At 38.1% G+C, this 16585-nt stretch overlaps 1 protein-coding gene across 1 annotated transcript in view; it reads right to left on the reverse strand.

Annotated features, from left to right (window-relative positions):
* PIGX (phosphatidylinositol glycan anchor biosynthesis class X) overlaps positions 1–16585 on the reverse strand; it is a 24792-nt gene continuing 8207 nt past the window's right edge. Inside the window, exons 5-8 of the mRNA XM_064366774.1 lie at positions 11700–11841; positions 5578–5791; positions 5103–5203; positions 1–2208 (exon numbers count right to left, since the gene is read on the reverse strand). Of these exons, the coding sequence (XP_064222844.1) occupies positions 2065–2208; positions 5103–5203; positions 5578–5791; positions 11700–11841 (601 nt within the window). The 3' untranslated portion in view covers positions 1–2064. The remainder of the gene's footprint in view (positions 2209–5102; positions 5204–5577; positions 5792–11699; positions 11842–16585) is intronic.

Here is a 16585-nt window from a genome sequence, read left to right on the forward strand (position 1 = left end):
TCAAAGCTTTCTTCATTCACATTTTTATTACACTTCTGAATATTTGTATAAGTGAGCAAATGGCTGAACCACATTCCAAGCCACAATCTTATTTTAAATACTGATGAAACCTGGTTGTGATGAGCAAAAATAAAAACATACTATATACACATGCCCCACATACATTTTTTTTTTTTTTTTTTTAAGACACAGTTTTGCTCTGTTGTCAGGCGCCAGGCTAGAGTGCAGTAGCACGATCTTGGCTCACTGGAACCTCTGCCTCCCGGGTTCAAGCAATTCTCCCGCCTCAGCCTCCTGAGTAGCTAGGACTACAGACGTGCACCACCACGCCCAGCTAATTTTTTTATATTTTAGTAGAGATGGGGTTTCACTATGTTGGCCAGGATGGTCTTGATCTCTTGACCTCGTCATCTGCCCGTCTCGGCCTCCCAAAGTGCTGCGATTACAGGCGTAAGCCACTGCGCCTGGCCCATACTCTTAAGACGTTAAACAGTACCATGTTCCCCTACCTGTCTAACCATATGCCAAAATGTTGCCTGTCAATGTTAGTGAATTTTAACTGACATATAATTCCATTTCAGTGTCACATTATTAATCCCATAGTGAAAGAAATGTTTCTAAAACATGAAATTCTTTCTTATGAGACAGCATGAAATAGGCATGAAACTATACTGGGTTGAAATTTTAGTCATTTTAAAGGTCACTATTTCTGCTTTATGGCACTGGGTTGCCTTTTCCAATATTTAAGTCTCAAATACACCTTTAAAAAGAACTGTTATGACTAGTCAAGTCACACATGTCAAATTATACAAGATATGGTCCCATGAAAACACCAAAATGTTTCAGGAAATTGAGCAGCGATAGCATATATAAAGGTTTATCACATCTCAATACTCTATATAAAACAAATAATGCCAACATACCCTGGTTTGATGGCTTCTCTTCTGGAACACACTTGCTCTAAAGTTTTATTTTTTAATTAGCCTATGGCACTTACTTTATTTGCTAATTTTTTCCCAAGCATCACAGTAAATTAGAACCTTTGTTTTAAAAAATTACCTGATGATTCCAATTATTGTTCATGTACAACTTTAAAATGGCAATCTGAGTTCTCTTCTTGACACACTCTGTACTAAATCTTAGTACTCAGTTTCATCAAGCCATTTGCCAATTCATATATTCAAAAGAAACATTATAAAATGTAAAAGGAGAATGGAGTGCATTAAGAATAATCAACAATTTAAGATTATCAATAATTTTAACATTAATAATTTCTTAGCTGTCCTACTTTAATGATTTTTGTTGAAACTCTGGCAAATGTATTTAATATTCTCATGATATTAATATTTAAATAAACATGATTTTCATCCCAAGTGATTTTATTCTTTTTTTTTCCTTTGGAGATAGGGTCTCACTCTGTTGCCCAAACTGGAGTGCAGTGGTGCAATCTTGGCTCTCTGGAACCTCTGCCTCCCAGGTGCAAGCGATTCTCCCGAATCTCCCTTCCAATTAGCTAGGACTAAAGGTACCCACCACCATGCCCAGCTAATTTTTGTGTTTTTAGTAGAGACGGGTTTTCACCAAGCTGATCTCGAACTCCAGTCCTCAAGTGATCCACCCACTTCGGCCTCCCAAAGTCCTGGGATTAAAGGCGTGAGCCACTGTGCCTGGACTATTTTATTCTTGTATGTATGGTTTTCACAATTTGTAGCTTAAATGGAAAGTATTCACAAAATGAGAATAATTTGTCTCTACTACATAAAAAAATAATTTTTCTATCCTAAATGAAGATAAAGTCACTTCTCACAAAATAAACATCAATTTAGCAGAATTAAGTTTCCTCTTACGGCATTTGATGCTTGAGGATTACCAAGGATCTATGCAATAGAGCACTAAATTTTGGAATTAGCTAAGAATGATCCCAGATTTCCTCTAGTAAACATAATTTTATACACAAATGAAGACAAATGATAAAAGTTATTAGCTCAATTCTAGAAGAACACCTCTCGTCAGAATTTAATAGATCTTATGTAGGTTTCTAGGAAGCATTTAACTACATAAAACTTATAGGGAAAAATGGCCATATTTAAAAACTGTTACAAGGATCAAAGTAGAACACAGGATTGTAATGAGCAGAGTAACAGAACATACTAAAGAGGTATGTATAGTCAGTCCCACTGGAACTTGCAGAGTCACATTCTTATATACCTATGGAGAAGAGAGAGAAAAAAATAGATATTTAAAAGGCATGTCATGGGCCAGGCATGGTGGCTCACGCCTGTAATCCCAGCACTTTGGGAGGCCAAGGCAAACAGATCACTTGAGGTCAGGAGTTTGAAACCAGCCTGGCCAACCATGTGAAACCCCATCTCTACTAAAAATACAAAACTTAGCCAGATGTGATGGTAGGTGCCTGTAATGCCAGCTACTCAGGAGGCTAAGGCAGAAAATCACTTGAACCTGGGAGGTGGAGGTTTGCAGTGAGCTGAGATAGTGCTACTGCACTCCAACCTGGGCGACAGAGCAAGACTCCGTCTCAATCAATCAATCAATCAATAAAATGTATGTCATAAGGTGAGACCAATATTTCTTTGATTTTTAATTGGATCTTTTTCTTTCTTTTTTCTTTTAATTATCTTTCAGCCAGTGCTACACTACATGTAATATTACTGGTTTGAATGACTTTTGAATCTAACATTTCATTTAATGTTACAGAATCAGACTCAATTCCCACAATAATTTGTTAAATCTCATTAGTTCTGATTTTTCTGCTTTTTACATAGAGTTAAGTATATTCTTTTAAGAAAAGCTATATCCACCAGGCGTGGTGGCTGATGCCTGTAATCCCAGCACTTTGGGAGACCAAGGCAGGTGGATCATGAGGTCAGGAGTTCGAGACCAGTCTGGCCAACATAGCGAAACCCCATCTCTATTAAAAATACAAAAATTAGCTGGATGTGGTAGTGTGAGCCTGTAATCCCAGCTACTCAGAAAGTTGAGGCAGGAGAATCGCTTGAACCCAGAAGGCAGAGGTTGCAGTGAGCCGAGATCGTACCACTGTGCGCCAGCCTGGGCAACAGAGTGAGACACTGTCTCAAAAAAAAAAAAAAGAAAGAAAGAAAGAAAGAAAAAGAGAAGCTATATCCTATTGTCACCTCTGGAATCAATATAAACATTGACTTCCTCTTACCATGCTTCAAATTAGAACACAGAATTCTCTCTAAATTGAAGACTTAGAGGAAAAATATTAGAACACAAAACTAAATTATCCTTTCATTCCTGTTTGCCTTTCTCTCCCCAGATAGCTTTTAAAACCTTGTTATTCACATATTGTACAACTGAATATGATCTTTCCCATGACCAGCAATGCAAAAGCTCCTATATTCAACTCAGTTTCTATTTTCTATTTGGTTTTAAAGATAAACGGGTTCAATTAAAAATACTGGGAAAGTTTATACTTTAAAAATAAGTTTTAAAAAACATTAAAATGTAGGTAACTTGGCAATACTTTTTGTTTTCTTTCTATAAATACCTGAATTATGATTTCACAACCCAAAAAATAAAAGTTACCAACCCAATAAGTAACAAAGTGCTATCTGAAAACCATCATTCAAAAAATGCCACCTTCAACAAACCTTGGGATGGAATACCACCTTAGTAATGGTCATCTATTTTTCTGGTATATATAAAGATGAAATATATATAAAGTTGGCTGGGTGTGGGGGGTCACGCCTATAATCCCAGCACTTTGGGAGGTTGAGGTGGGCGGATCACAAGGTCAGGAGTTCGAGACCAGCCTGGCCAACATAGTGAAACTCCACCTCTATTAAAAATACAAAAATCAGCCATGCCTGAGGTCCCAGCTACTTGAGAGGCTGAGGCTTGAACCCGGAAGGCGGAGGTTGTGGTGGTAAGCCAAGACTGCACCACTGCACTCCAGCCTGGACAACAGAGTGAGGCTCCGTATCAAAATAAACAAACAAACAAACAAACAAACTATATTTAAAGTGTTAAATTATTATCTTTTATGGCAAGTTACAGAGTTTTAAAGACAACTGAGGCCAGGCGTGGTGGCTCACGTCTGTAATTCCAGCACTGTGGGAGGCTGAGGCAGGTAGACCACCTGAGGTTCGGAGTTTGAGATCAGCTAAGCAACAAGGTGAAATCCCATTTCTACTAAAAATACAAAACTAAGCTGAGTGTGGTGGCAGGTGCCTGTAGTCCCAGCTACTCGGGAGGCTGAGAAAGGAGAATTGCTTGAACCCGGGAGGCAGAGGTTGCAGTGAGCTGAGATCGTGCTACTGCACTCCAGCCTGGGAGACAGAGTAAGACTCTGTCTCAAATAAATAAATAAATAAAAAGACAACAGAATTCAAAATGTTTTAATATGGTCACTACTTATCTTGTAGCAATGCACACCAAGAATTTGCTAAATCAATAAATCATAAATACTAAGCATACTCTTCATTGACATAAACAATCACATGCAGGTCTCCAGATGTATTTTAGAGTTTGAGAAAAATTTTCAGGTACCATATGGCAAATGGCAACCTACTCAAAAACAATTCTACATTGCATAAGATTGCACAGTCAACCATCTTCCCAACTGTCTGTTCAAAGAAAGTTCCCTAACAAAAAAATAGCAGTGCTTTGTAGTAACCCTTTGCTGTAAGAACAAACAGCTTTTTATGTTAGAAAATGCTAATCCCAGCCAGGTGTGGTGGCTCACTCCTGTAATCCCAGCACTTTGGGAGGCTGAGGTGGGCGGATCACCTGAGGTCAGGAGTTTGAGACCAGCCTGGTCAACAGCGTGAAACCCTCTCTCTACCAAAAATACAAAAATTAGCCAGGTGTGGTGATGGCTGCCTGTAATCCCAGCTACTTGGGAGGCTGAGGCAGGAGAATCACTTGAACTTGGTAGGCGGAGGTTGCAGTGAACCGAGATTGTGCCATTGCACTCCAGCTTGGGCAACAAGAGCAAGACACCGGCTCAAAAAAAAAAAAAAGGAAAATGTTAATCCCTTAAATGTGGCAGAAACATTATAGAAAGATGTTTAAATGAGGCAGCATAATCTAAAAAGCAACATAAAATATGAGCTTACTGATTTATACTTCATCTTGTTCCACTGGCAGATATCCTCATTCTCCAAAGCACAAGGAGCTGCCACTTCTGAGTGGGCCCAGCATTTCAAAATTGGGAACTCTGAGGAAAGTGGTAGAAAATGATGTCAGAAAACCTGTATTTGGACTCAAAGCTAGGCTTGTATTAAACCTCAACAGACAGAAGTAGTCAAATATTTTAACACATTATGTATATGATTTGGACCCATCTATCACATACTGTTATTTTAGCATCCTTTTTATGTGAATGCCTAAGAAATTAGAAAATTACAAAAGTATTGCAGAAGTTGAACGTGACTCTTTTTTTTTTTTGAGATTTTTATGTGTGCTTTATTTTATAATCAAAAAGTTAAAAGAAAAAGAAACATGCTTTTGCCATCCCTGTCCTTGACTGCAACTTGCCACCATGCCTTTATTCTTATTTTTCAACCCTCAGAAAACACTTGCAACCCTTACCTTGGTCACAATACATCAACAAATCTGGGTTACTGACCACAGTAAAGGTTTCTCCATCTTTACTATGTGGCCGATGATAGCGGTAGTGCACAGGCAAAAAGGCTTGAAAACAATCAATGCACTGTGAATCTTGTCTGGCATAAACGAGAACTTCAGATTCCTTGGACAAATAGTTAGGGGCCTCTATATCAAAATTTTCTGAAACCATCATTGCCTGTTCAAAAAGAAAATACATATTAATCAAGAAGAAATGAATGAGGAAGATTTTTTAAAAAGTTAAAACCAGAAGACTGCTATACAGATAAACAACAGTATCAAATTTGCCTTCTTTATAAACAATTTCATTCCCCTTCCAGCCTCAATTTTAAGGAGAAAAACACAAGATCATCTATATTTAATAAAAGTTTGCTCACTAAAAGTAAACTGGGGAAACTATATTCTAAGGTACCAAATTTCCCCATAATAAAAAATTATTTCTGGCCAGCTGCAGTGGTTCATGCCTGTAATCCCAGCACTTTGGGAGGCTGAATCGGGCAGATCACGAGATCAGGAGTTCTAGACCAGCCTGGCAAACATGGTGAAACCCATCTCTACTAAAAATACAAAAATTAGCTGGGTGTGGTGGCACACACCTGTAATCCCAGCTACTGGGGAGGCTGAGGCAGGAGAATCACTTGAACCTGGGAGGTGGAGGTTGCAGTGAGCCAAGATCACGACACTGCACTCTAGCCTGGGTGACAGAGCAAGACTCCATCTCAAAAAATAAAAATAAAAAAATTTAAAAACATTATTTCTGTGATATTTTCTTATTAGTCTTTGTTTAGGTGACAAAACAGGTGCCTAAGAATAGAGAAATTTTGTGACTATAGCATTATTCAGTAACTAAAAACTATGACAAAAGGTTAAACCTGTATTGAGTTAAAATGACTGGTATCATCTGATAATTTCCTGTTCTTCAGAGAAGCAAGTGAGATGGCAATGAGTAAGAGCACTGCGGTCAGGAAGTCAAAGCAAAGGTCAGCACTCTTTCTAGAGAGGGTATAAAAAGTTAATGGAAAAAACAGTAAATGATTTTTTAAAATAATATAGTAAAAACTATTTTAAATAAAAGTATAGTATTCTACATCAACAGTGAAAACATCCATGTGACAGAAATTAGGCCTGAGTTATAATGTGTGTATTTATTATGCATATATGTCCACATATACATACATATTCATGTATACACACATGTATATGCACACACACATATAGGCATTATATACATAACCTATGTGCATATGTATGGATGTACACACATACAACTTCTCTTCAGATTGTCCATGCAAAACCCTGGTATAACTCATAGAAACAAACAGCATTAACTCCTTCCCATCACATCAAGCATCCTAACTTTTCTGTGACAGTAATACCAAATGCTACATTTTTATTACATGTTGTTCCTTTTCAGTTAATCACAGCAGTAACAGAACTCATTGGCAAAAGCCAAGGAATTACATAATCAAGACCTTAGAAGTAATCAAATTAAACCACTGTACCAATAAAGGCATTTTTCAGGTATACAGCCACTACTTGAATACTTTCAGTAACTGGAAGGAAGCTCATTACTATGAGTCATCTCGATCTGCCTACTGTTAAAAGGTTATTTCTTTTTCATTAAGTAGAAACTTTATCTACCAGCCTATAACATTTACCAGTTGTTCTTGCTTACAATGTCTGCATTAAATCCATTCCTTATTCCAATAAGGATCCTTTAGTTATCTGAAGGCAACCATAACCACCACCACTAAGTCTTCTCCTAACAAGGGAAATATTCACAGTTCTCTTGGGTTCTCATGACATAGTTTCCAAATCATTCATCATATTAGCTGCCATTGAAATACTCATAGAGTATAGTAGCAATATTACTTTCTTTAAGCCAAACTTACATTAGCTTTTTGGCAGCCTTATCTCACTATGCTTTATATATACTATTTTATTTATTTTTTGAGACATCGTTTTGCTCTGTGGCCCAGGCTGGAGTGCAATGGTGCAATCTTGGCTCACAGTAACCTCCACCTCCTGGGTTCAAGCGATTCTCCTGCCTCAGCCTACCAAGTAGCTGGGACTACAGGCGTGTGCCAGCATGCCTGGCTAATTTTTTGTATTTTTAGTAGAGACGGGGTTTCACCGTGTTAGCCAGGATGGTCTCAATCTCCTGACCTCATGATCCACCCGCCTTGGCCTTACAGACGTGAGCCACCGCGACAGGCTTATTTTATTTTATTTATTTATTTATTTATTTTATTTATTTATTTTTTTGAGACGGAGTCTCGCTCTTGTTACCCAGGCTGGAGTGCAATGGCGCGATCTCGGCTCACCGCAACCTCCGCCTCCTGGGTTCAGGCAATTCTCCTGCCTCAGCCTCCTGAGTAGCTGGGATTACAGGCACGCGCCACCGTGCCCAGCCAATTTTTTTGTATTAATAGAGACGGGGTTTCACAATGTTGACCAGGATGGTCTCGATCTCTCGACCTCGTGATCCACCCGCCTCGGCCTCCCAAAGTGCTGGGATTACAGGCTTGAGCCACCGCGCCCGGCCCTATTTTATTTATTTTTTTAGACAGAGTCTCACTCTGTCACCCAGGCTGGAGTGCAGTGGCACAATCATGGTGCACTGCAGCCTTAACCTCCTGGGCTCAAGCAATTCTCCTACTTCAGCCTCTCAAAGAGCTGGGATAACAGGCATGAACCACCATATCTAGCCTCATCTTTTTTCTTTTTAAGACAAGGTCTCACTCTGTTACCCTGGCTGGAATGCAGTGGTGTGATCATCTCACTGCAGTCTCAACCATCCAGACTCAAGAAATCCTTCTATCTAAGCCTCCTGAGTAGCTGAGACTATAGGCATATGCTACCACGCCCAGCTAATTTTTTTGAAAATTTTTTTGTAGAGACAAAGTATTTCCAGGGCTGATCTTAAACTCCTGGGCTCAACCGATCCTCCTGCCTCAGTCTCCCAAAGTGCTGAGATTATAGGCATGAGCCACTGTGCCTGGCCTTTTTTTTTTTTTTTGAGATAGAGTTTTATTGCCCAAGCTGGAGTGCAATGGCATGATCTCAGCTCACCACAACCTCCGCCTACCGTGTTCAAGTGATTTTCCTGCCTCAGCTCCCAAATAGCTGGGATTACAGGCATGTGCCACCATATCCAGCTAACTTTTTTATTTTTAGTACAGACAGGGTTTCACCATGTTGGTCAGGCTGGTCTTGAACTCTTGACATCAGGTGATCTGCCTGCCTTGGCCTCCCAAACTGCTGAGATTACAGGCATAAGTCACTACGCCTTGCCCTGCCCTCTTCCTTCTAATATAGGCATTTAGGGCTATAAATGTCCCTGTAAGTACAGTTTAAGTAGCATCCCACTAATTCTGCTATGTTGAGTTTTCTTTTCTTTTTCTTTTTCTTTTTATGAAACAAGGTCTCACTCTGTCACCCAGGCTGGAGTGCAGTGGCATGATCACAGCTCACTGCAGCTTCAACCCCCTTGGGCTCAAGTAGTCCACCTGCCTCAGCCTTCCGAGCAGCTGGGACTACTGGTGTGCACCACCAGGCTTGGCTAATTTTTTAAAATTTTTTGTAGAGACAGGGTTTCTCCATGTTGCCCAAGGTGAGTTTTCATTTTCATTCAGTTCAAAATACTTTCTTACTTCCCTTTTGATTTCTTTTTTGACCCATGAATTATTTTAAAGTATGTTATTTAGTTCCCAAATATTTGATGTTTTTCTAGAGATCTGTTATCAATTACTAATTTAATTCTATTGTGGTAAAGAACATACTTTGTAAAACTTCAATTTCTTTAAAATTTATTGAGATTTTGCTTTAAGGGCAGAATATAGTCTATCTTGGTAAATGTTCTATGTACACCTAAGAACAAAGTGTATTTTACTGTTATTGGGTGTAGATTCTATAAATGCCAACTACAGAAGGTCAAGTTGGTTTGATAGTTTTGTCCAAATCTTCTATATCCTTACCAATTTTCTGTCTGTTTTATCAATTGTTATTTTATTTATTTATTTATTTTTTGAGACAGGGTCTCTGTCACCCAAGCTGAAGTGTACTGGCATGATCACAGCTCACTGTACCTTGAACTCCTGAGCTCAAGCAATCCTCCTGGCTCAACCTCATGAGTAGCTGGGATGACAGGTGTGTGTCACTATCCCCAGTCAAATTAATTTTTTTGGTAGAGATGGGGTCTCACTGTGTTGCCTGGGCTCAAGCAATCTTCCCACCTTGGTCTCCCAAAGTGCTTGGATTATAGGTATGAGTCTCTGAGCCCAGCCCTTTGTGATATTTCTGTCACACACCTTACTTTTACATATAGTATACATGCTGTGCTACATTGTTATTATTTTTGTCAATTATCTTGTAAAGAGATTGAAATGGTAAAAAAAAAAAAAAAAAGTCTTACATATTTACCCATGTAGTTACCATCTGTCATTGTTATCTTTGCTCCTCTGTATGTAACATCTTTTTTCTCTTACTACTTTAAAGATTTTCTTTATCGGGTCAGGCGAGGTGGCTCATGTCTGTAATCCCAGCACTTTGAGAGGCCGAGGAGGGTGGGTCACGAGGTCAGGAGTTCGAGACCACCCTGACCAACATGGTGAAACCCCATCTCTACTAAAATTGTAGAAATTAGTCGGGCATGGTGGCAAGCACCTGTAGTCCCAGCTACTCAGGAGGCTGAGGTGGAAGAATCTCTTGAACCTGGGAGGCAAAGGTTGCAGTGAGCTGAGATTGCACCACTGCACTCCAACGTGGGAGGCAGAGTGAGACTCTGTCAAAAAAAAAGAAAGAAAGAAACTGCCATCATGAGTAACTATAGATACATCAATTTTACAGTATTAAAAATACCTAAATCGATTATAATCTTATCAAATATGATAGTGTCTCCCAAAATTTCTTACCAGAAATCATCTGGGTTATATATACCTACTGCATGCCCACAATAATTTAAAAAATAAAAATAAAAATAAGTCATATGGGTTCTTAAAACCAGATTTTGGGGCCCAATCTAGACCTACTGAATCAGGATTTCCTGGGATGAGAATAATCTGTATGAAAGTGCCCCCAGGCAATTCTTATCAAAGCTGGGGAAACTCTTAACTAAGGAGTAAGATTCAGGTCTGGCAAGGGCAACGACATTGCAACTAGAGAATCCTGGATTCATTTCTTGGTGCTTCCATTTAGGTATATGATTTTGCATAAGTTACTTGGCCTCTTTGTGCCTCAGTTTCCTTATATATAAAATGGCGATTACACCTCCAGAGTAGTTATATAGATTAATTTATATAAAGGGTGTGGGACGGGATCTTTTTCTAATACTTAATTTTACCTTGCTTTCTTTTATTTTTATTTATTATTATTTTTGAGACCGAGTCTGGCTCTACCGCCAGGCTGGAGTGCACTGGCCTGATCTTTGCTCACTGCAATCTCTGCCTCCTGGGTTCAAGCAATTCCCTTGCCTCAGCCTCCCAAGTAGCTGGGACTACAGGCATGCACCACCATACCTGGCTAATTTTTTTTTATTTTAGTAGAGACGGGGTTTCACCACATTGGCCAGGATGGTCTCAATCTCTTGACCTCACGATCTGCCTGCCTCAGCCTCCCAAAGTGATGGGATTACAGGTGTGAGCCACTGTGCCCAGCCACCTTACTTTCTTTTAAAAAGAAAATGAAGATACCTGGCATATAGACATCTAGTAAATATTAGTTTCTTTCTCCTCACATATCAAACTTATCCAGATGTTGGGGTATATGTCATTCTCATGAACAAAGTTACTGTTGAGGTACTATTTATTAATCATTAATTTTCTCAAGACATACACATATACACAGATAATTTTCTTAGTCACTGAACTATAGCCCACCTTGCTAAAAAGCATTTAACTAGCTGAGTTTAGCTGGCTTATCCCTGACAAGTGTCACTCACTTGTCAAAGACTATGCCCATTCTATCTCTAAAAACGTCACTTTATATATTTTAACAAAATGAAAAGAAAACCTACTATTTTTCCTTAATCCAAACCATGGCACTTCTAAATTAATTTCTCTCCACAAAAAATCTCCAAATAACTGTACCTCTGTTACGTTTCTCTCTCGTAACGAAGCCAACTCATATGGATCCACAAAAAGTCCTGTAGGAATGTACTGTTTAATTAAGAGTCGGCACCTCTGTAAGTCCTCAATGCCTTCTCCAAACTTCACTTTTATTAAAAGGTCTCTGTAAGACAAGTGCATTTAAAGTAAATCTCTTCATTCAATTGTTAAATGAGGTAACATAATACTATGTTCCTATTAGTGAAAACACTGTATTTCAAATTCATTTTCCAAAAGTAGATTATAAGGTCAAATGAAATATGTATAACATGTCAGAATCATCCATTAGATATTTCATAATTCATGTCATAAGCCACTATAGCATTACTGTAAAAATAGACAAAGACCAATGGAAAGGAATGGAATCCAATAACACACACAATTTTCAATAAAGGTACCAATGCTATTTAATGAGGAAAGGATAGTCTTTTCAATAAATGGTACTGAAACAACTGGATATTTACTTAGAAAAAAATAGGCCAGAGGGCGGGCACAGTGGCTCACGCCTATAATCCTAGCACTTTGGAAGGCCGAGGCAGGCTGATTGCCTGAGCTCAGGAGTTCGAGACCAGCCTGGGTAACATGGCAAGATGCCATCACTACCAAAAATACAAAAATTAGCCGGGTATGGTGGCACATGCCTGTGGTCCAGCTACTCAGGAGGCTGAGGCAGGAGAACTGCTTGAGCCCAGGAGGCAGGGGTTACGGTAAGCCAAGATCACGCCTTTGTACTTGGGTGATCACCCATCATGCCTGGGTGACAAAGCAAAACCCCGTCCTAAAAAAAAGAGGCCAGGAATGGTGGGTCATGCCTATAATCCCAGCACTTTGGGAGGCCGATGCAAGATTATCGTTTGAAGCCAGGAGTTTGAGACCAGCCTAAGCAACATGGAGACTCCTGTCTCTATAAAAAATAAAAAAATTAGTCAGGTGTGGTGATGTATGCCTATAGTCCCAACTACAAGGGAGGGTGTGGTAGGAGAATCTTTTGAGCCTGGGAGGTTGAGGCTGCAGTGAGCTCTGAAAGCGCCACTATATTCCAGCTTGGGAGACAGAGACAAGATCTTGTCTCAAAAAAAAAAGAGAGAGAGAGAGAGAGAAGATGTTTTTTAAAAAAATTAATCCAACTTTAAGAGATGGAGAATATAATTTCTGAAATAAAAGCGTACCCAAATGTAATTAAAAGTCATTAGATGTTGAAGAAGAAAAGATCAGTGACTTGGGGACAGAGGAACAGAAACTATCTACTGAAGCACAAAGAGGAAAAAAGACCAGGAAGAAAAAAAGGAACAGCCTCCATGGCTTTTGAACAATATCAAGTAGTCTAGTATACCTATAATTGGAGTTCCTAAATAAGAAGAGAGAATGTAACAGAAAAAAAAAGAAGATATAATGGCTGAAAACTTTCTGAATTTCATAAAAATTATAAATCTATAAATCCAAGCAGCTCAATCAACCCCAAGCAGGATAACTACAAAGAAAATCACATCAAGGCACATTATTATCCAGTCAATGGAAAAAAAAAATCTTAAAAACTATCAAAAATTATGTAGAGAGTAACAAAGATAAGAATAAGTTAGAAGATAATGGAGCAACCTATTTAAAGTACTAAAAGAAAAGAAGCTGTCAATCTAGAATTTTATAACCAGGAGGAAAACCCTTCAAAAATAAAGGCAAAATAAAAATTCACACAAGTACAAACTAAGAGAATTTGTCACTGCAAGAAATGACAGAAAGTAAATGATACTAGATAGAAACATAAATCTGTAAGAAAGAAGAGATCAGAAATGGTAAATATGTGGGAGAAAATGAAATACTTTTCTCTCATGTTTTAATTGCTTTCAAATATGATTGATAGACAAATTGGAACCCTTGTGCATTGTTGGTGGGACTGTAAAATGATGTGGCCACTATGGAAAACTGTGTGACAATTTTTCAAAAAATTAAAATAGAATTATCATATGATCCAGCAATTCCACTTCTGGGTATATCCCCAAAAGAAATGAAAGCAGGCATTTAAGAGACAATTGTAAATCCTGTTCACAGCAGCATTATTTGCAACAGCCAAAAGGCAGGAGCAACCAAAGTGCCCATCAACAATGAATCGATAAGCAAGATGTGGTATTAACATACAACGGAATATTATTCAGCTTTAAAAAGAAGGGAAATTCTGACATACCCTAAAACATGCATGAACTGTGAGAACATTATGCTAAGTGAAATAAGCTAGTCACAAATATTATATGACTCCATTCTTATGAAGTACCTAGAGGAGTCAAATTCACAGAGACAGAAAGTAGAATGGTGGTTGCCAGGAGCTGGGAGAAGGGGGAATGAGTAGTTATTGCTTAATAGGCAAAGAGTTCCAGTTTTACAAAATGAAGAGTTCTGTAAATGAATAGTGGTGATGGTAGCACAATAATGTGAATGTACTTGATGCCACTGAATTAGACACTTAAAAACAGTTAAAATTGTTGTTGGCCGGGTGCAGTGGCTCATGCCTGTAATCCCAGCCCTTTGGGAGGCTGAGGCGGGTGGATCACAAGGTCAGGAGTTTGAGACTAGCCTGATCAACATGGTGGAACCCCATCTCTGCTAAAAACACAAAAAATTAGCCCGGCGTGGTGGTGCATGCTATAATCTCAGCTACTCAGGAGGCTGAAGGAGGAGAATTGCTTGAACCCAGGAGGCGGAGGTTGCAGTAAGTTGAGAAGGTGCCACTACATTCCAGCTTGGGTGACAGAGTGAGACTCCATCTCAAAAAAAATAAAATAAAATAAAACAAAATTGTAAATTTTATGTTATGGGTATTTTGTCACAATTAAAATAAATAATATAAAAAGTGACTGCTTAAAGGAAAACCAATAACAATATATCGTGGGGTTCATAACACAAGTGAAAAATGAAGTAAAATGTGTAATTACAATAGCATAGAGAAAAGAAGGAAATGAAATCATTCTGATAGAACAGTATCTGTGACATGGAATAAAATTATTTGAAGGTAGACTGTGATAGGTAACAACTGCACATTGTAGACCCTAAAGCAACAAACTAAAAACAGAGAGAAGCACAGCTAATAAGCCAAAAATTGAGATAAAATAGAATGCTTAAAAAATACTCAATACATCCAAAATAAGGCAAAAAAAAAAAAAAGGAAAATACTAGATGGAACAAATAGAAAAACAGAAAAAAAGTAGCAAGATAGATTTAAACCAAACCAACCATATTAATATTTACATGAAAAATAAATGGTCTAATCACTCCAATTAGAATGCAGAGACTGACAGATGGACAAAAGAGCAACTCCTTTCACAGGCTCTTGGGATTTGGAAAGAAAAAAAGGCCATCCTTAACTATATGTTATCATATGCTATCTATAGGAAACACACTGAAGGTAAAGACAGAAAGTTTAAAGTAAAAGGATAGAAAAGATACGCAAATATTAATAATAAATATGGGATGGCTATATTAATATTAGAATAACGAGACTCCAGGACAAGGAATATGGTCAGTCATAAAGAAAGACATTATACAAAGATAAAAGGGCCAATTCATCAAGAACATATCAAGAACATCAAGAACAATCCTAAATGTAGCATACACACCCAAAAACAGAGCTTCAAAATAGTCATCGTTAAATTCTATTAAATATTAAAGGAAGAAATAATAACAATGCTACACAAGCAGAAAACAGAGAAGAATGTATTTCCCAACCTATTTTATAAGGCCAACAATGCCATTGACAGCGAAACCAGAAAAAGACATCACAACACAGTAATGGACCAATAGCCTTCATGAACATACAAGTAAAAATACTTAGCAAGTTATTAGCAAAACAAATACAGACATATTTCAAGAAGATAATACTGCATGACCAAGGGGTAGGTTTACTATTGGAAACATCAGTGTACTTCAACATATTAACAGAATAAAGTATAAAAATTGCATGATCCTCTCAAAACAGAGGAAGAAAAAGTATCTGACAAAATTAATACCTAATCATGAAAAAACCTCTCAGGAAACTAGAAATTAAGACAAAGTCCTCAACTGATAAAAGCTACTACAAAAAACCTAATACAAATATACTTCATGGTGAAATACCTATACCCTTATCTTTTTTTTTCTTTTTTGAGACAGAGTAACGCTCTGTTGCCCAGGCTGGAGTGCAGTGGCGCGATCTTGGCTCACTGACACCTCAGCCTCCCGGGTTCATGGGATTCTCCTGTCCCAGTCTTCCAAGTAGCTGGGATTACAGGCGCCTGCCACCACACCCAGCTAATTTTTTGTATTTTTAGTAGAGATGGGGTTTCACCATGTTGGCCAGGCTGATGTCAAACTGCTGACACTCAGGTGATCTGCCTGCCTCGGCCTCCCAAAGTGCTGGGATTATAGGCGTGAGCCATGGTGCCCAGCCAAGTAATTACTTTTAATAGCAAAAACCAGCAATTACTTTTGCACCAGCCTAATACATGGTTAAGATAAGCTGAAAAAAAAATCTAAATAAATGAAGATGCCATATTCATGGATTAAAACATTCATTAATTAATGTTAACACATCAATTATCTCCAAATTGATCTAGCATTTCAACAATCTCAATCAAAATTTCATGAAGCTTTTTTGAAGCAATCATTAACCTGATTTAAAAATTTATATGGAAATGCAAAAGATCTACAATAACCAGAACAATTTTTTGGGAAAAAAAAAACAAAGTTGGTGGATTCATACTTTCTGATGGTCAAGATAGTTATCAAGATGGTCATATAGATCAGGAGTTGGAAAACTTTTTCTGTAAAGAGCCTGACAGTAAATAATTTAGGCTTTGCAAGCCACATATAGTATCTGTTGCATATTTTTCTTTGCTTTGGTT

The sequence above is a fragment of the Aotus nancymaae genome, unplaced genomic scaffold (assembly GCF_030222135.1).
Source record: "Aotus nancymaae isolate 86718 unplaced genomic scaffold, 86718_ANA_hifiasm-v0.15.2.pri h1tg000067l, whole genome shotgun sequence".
Lineage (NCBI taxonomy): Eukaryota > Metazoa > Chordata > Mammalia > Primates > Aotidae > Aotus > Aotus nancymaae.